The sequence below is a fragment of the Oryzias melastigma genome, linkage group LG7 (genome assembly GCF_002922805.2).
Source record: "Oryzias melastigma strain HK-1 linkage group LG7, ASM292280v2, whole genome shotgun sequence".
Lineage (NCBI taxonomy): Eukaryota > Metazoa > Chordata > Actinopteri > Beloniformes > Adrianichthyidae > Oryzias > Oryzias melastigma.
In genome coordinates this window covers 6,041,228-6,043,594 of record NC_050518.1, presented here as the reverse complement: position 1 = coordinate 6,043,594, position 2,367 = coordinate 6,041,228, and the positions used below count along the sequence as shown (strand labels likewise).

The following is a 2,367-nucleotide window of genomic DNA, read 5'->3' as shown; positions in this document are numbered from 1 at the left end:
CCTCTCCTGGGCGGGGGTTGGCGGCCCCTGCCTTGCTCCCCCCTGGACCTCCTGTGGCGGGGGCGGGTGGTTGTCTGGAGCAGGGGGGTTGGTCTCCCTTGGAGGGGCCCTGGCTCGTACCTGGGGTGGGGTGGGGGGATGTACAGCGCTGCGGGCGGTCTGGGTGTTTGGCGGGATTGCCCGGCGGCGGATTCTCTCCGTGGCTCAATGGCGGGTGTTGGGGGATCCGGGCTCCTGCTGCGGCCCCGGCGGGGGTCTTGGCGTGGGGATGGCCGGGTGCTCTCCCTCTTCGTACATTCCATCGTCATCCACCTCAGCAAAACATAAATACTCACCTGAGCACAGGTGTCAGCTCACTTTTGCACTAATACTATGCATGACAGAATGAAAGGCTCTATTTGTGTCGGTTTGTATGATTAAGTGTGTGAGCTGCAGTTGCAGTTGTATTGTGTACATTTTGACTAGTTTGACCCTTCCGCTCTCCTTATCTTGTATACATTAAAAGTGGGGTCATCTGGACCCCACAAGACATTCCGCTGAACTTTTTTTTTTTTATCATTGATTTCTGAGTTTCACTAATGTCCATGTCAGACATAAAATCCTGTCCACCTTTGTCCACATTTGATGAGCATCTATTCTTCGAATGTTGTTATTCTAATGCTTTTACATGATTGGCTTTTACCAAAATTCCATAATTATCAGATTTTTCTATTAAGAATGTCATTTTGGGGTCCATTTTGGAAAACAAAACTACAGAATTTATCTTAGATGTTATAATTATCCTGGGAAAATTTTATATACACAAATGCAGATTTATGAAGACCAAACCATCTTTTTTTTACATTTCATAAAGAACTCTGCTTATTCTTTTCATCCGTAAACCTAATGGGAAAAAATACTTCAAGATATTATATGTGATTTGCAGCTTTTTGATAACCCCAAATTTATTGTTCATAATGTCTTTGTATTTTCTTTATTTTCTTTATTTATTTTTTGTTTAAAAATTTCATTTTGTATTCCTTCTGTATACTGTTCACATTGTAACTTGTCAAACATTTTGTACAATTGCTTCATTTGTTGTAAATTTCTTTTTTTGTCAATAAAAAAAAATATATATATATATATATATATATATATATATATATGTGTGTGTATATATATTCGTTTTAGCAGATACCCGCCTACGTGTGTACATGGCCATAGACATAAAATGCAGTGACGTCTCACATCTTCATTGGTCTATCTTGGTCACGTGAGGCTGCTTCGACCCAAAATGGCCGCTGTTGTATTTTGACGTATAATAGCTCGCTACTTTTCTTTTTGTTTCATTCTTCGTTGAAAACTAGAAAACGGGAGACATTTGGAGGGAATTTGACCTACCAATGTCTGTATGATGTTTTTCTAGTTTTCATCTGGAGGACAATCAAGACTGACAACTATTTGTTGAACGATTTAGACTATGCAGTGCAAGTAAGAGCTAGCTAGCAGGCTCTGGCTGGCAAAGTGAGGCGGCCGAAAGTGAACTAGCTCGTTGATTTAGCTGCGGTAATGGAGGAGCTAAGCGCAGATGAGGTAAGGTGGCAAATAGCAGAAATACAAAATAATGGTTAAATCCCTAATTTTAACGACAATTAAATATTTAACCTCACGTTTTTATTATTTTCTTTCGATTGGGATGTTCAGTGTTAGCTGTTCTGCTATACAACGTATCATATATTAGCTTAAATGGAAGAAATAAAAAAAAAAACGTTTTAAAGTCCCACGACTAGCTTAATGTTTTTCTAGGGTGACGTAGGGTAAATACTTGATAAAATACACGATTGTTTAGAAAAAAAAGTAGTACAGCTGGATGTATATGCGTGTTTTGTTGTCGTTGCTTCATTTTTTTGTTCCCTTAAGCCAAAGCACAGTGCTAACGGAAAGCTAAAGTACGCACACAGGTCCTGAATAAAATACATCTCAAATACAGAAACTGGAATTATATATATCGTTTAACGTTTTCCAAATCAGAAACGTCATAGTCGTCGTTATTTTTCGAAAAATGTATGACTAGATCGAAATAACCCATTATGGGAGGCTAACCTTATTGTGCTAACAGAAACTAGCTAGCTAGGCGACTCAGCGGAAAAAAAAAATAACACCTCGGTGGTCTTGTTTGTAATCGGCTGCATTTCGATTTTTAATCGTTGCTCACAGTGTACGTGGAGCTAACTAATGTATCGCTGTTATGACTTTATTGGTAAAACTGCAGAACTGAATCTGATTAGGCAATCCGGCCGTCAAGCTGTAACTTGAATTTGAAGCATTCTCTAAATCCCCGAGAAGATTCTCTGGTCTTCTGATGTATTTGTGTAAATAGTACCAAAA

The 2,367-nt window shown here is 39.4% G+C and overlaps 1 protein-coding gene across 1 annotated transcript in view; it reads left to right on the top strand.

Annotated features, from left to right (window-relative positions):
- Positions 1-1,243: 1,243 nt before the first annotated feature.
- Positions 1,244-2,367, top strand: part of ube4b (ubiquitination factor E4B, UFD2 homolog (S. cerevisiae)) — a 17,670-nt gene continuing 16,546 nt past the window's right edge. The window contains exon 1 of the mRNA XM_024292440.2: positions 1,244-1,572. Within this exon, the coding sequence (XP_024148208.1) occupies positions 1,549-1,572 (24 nt within the window). The 5' untranslated portion in view covers positions 1,244-1,548. The remainder of the gene's footprint in view (positions 1,573-2,367) is intronic.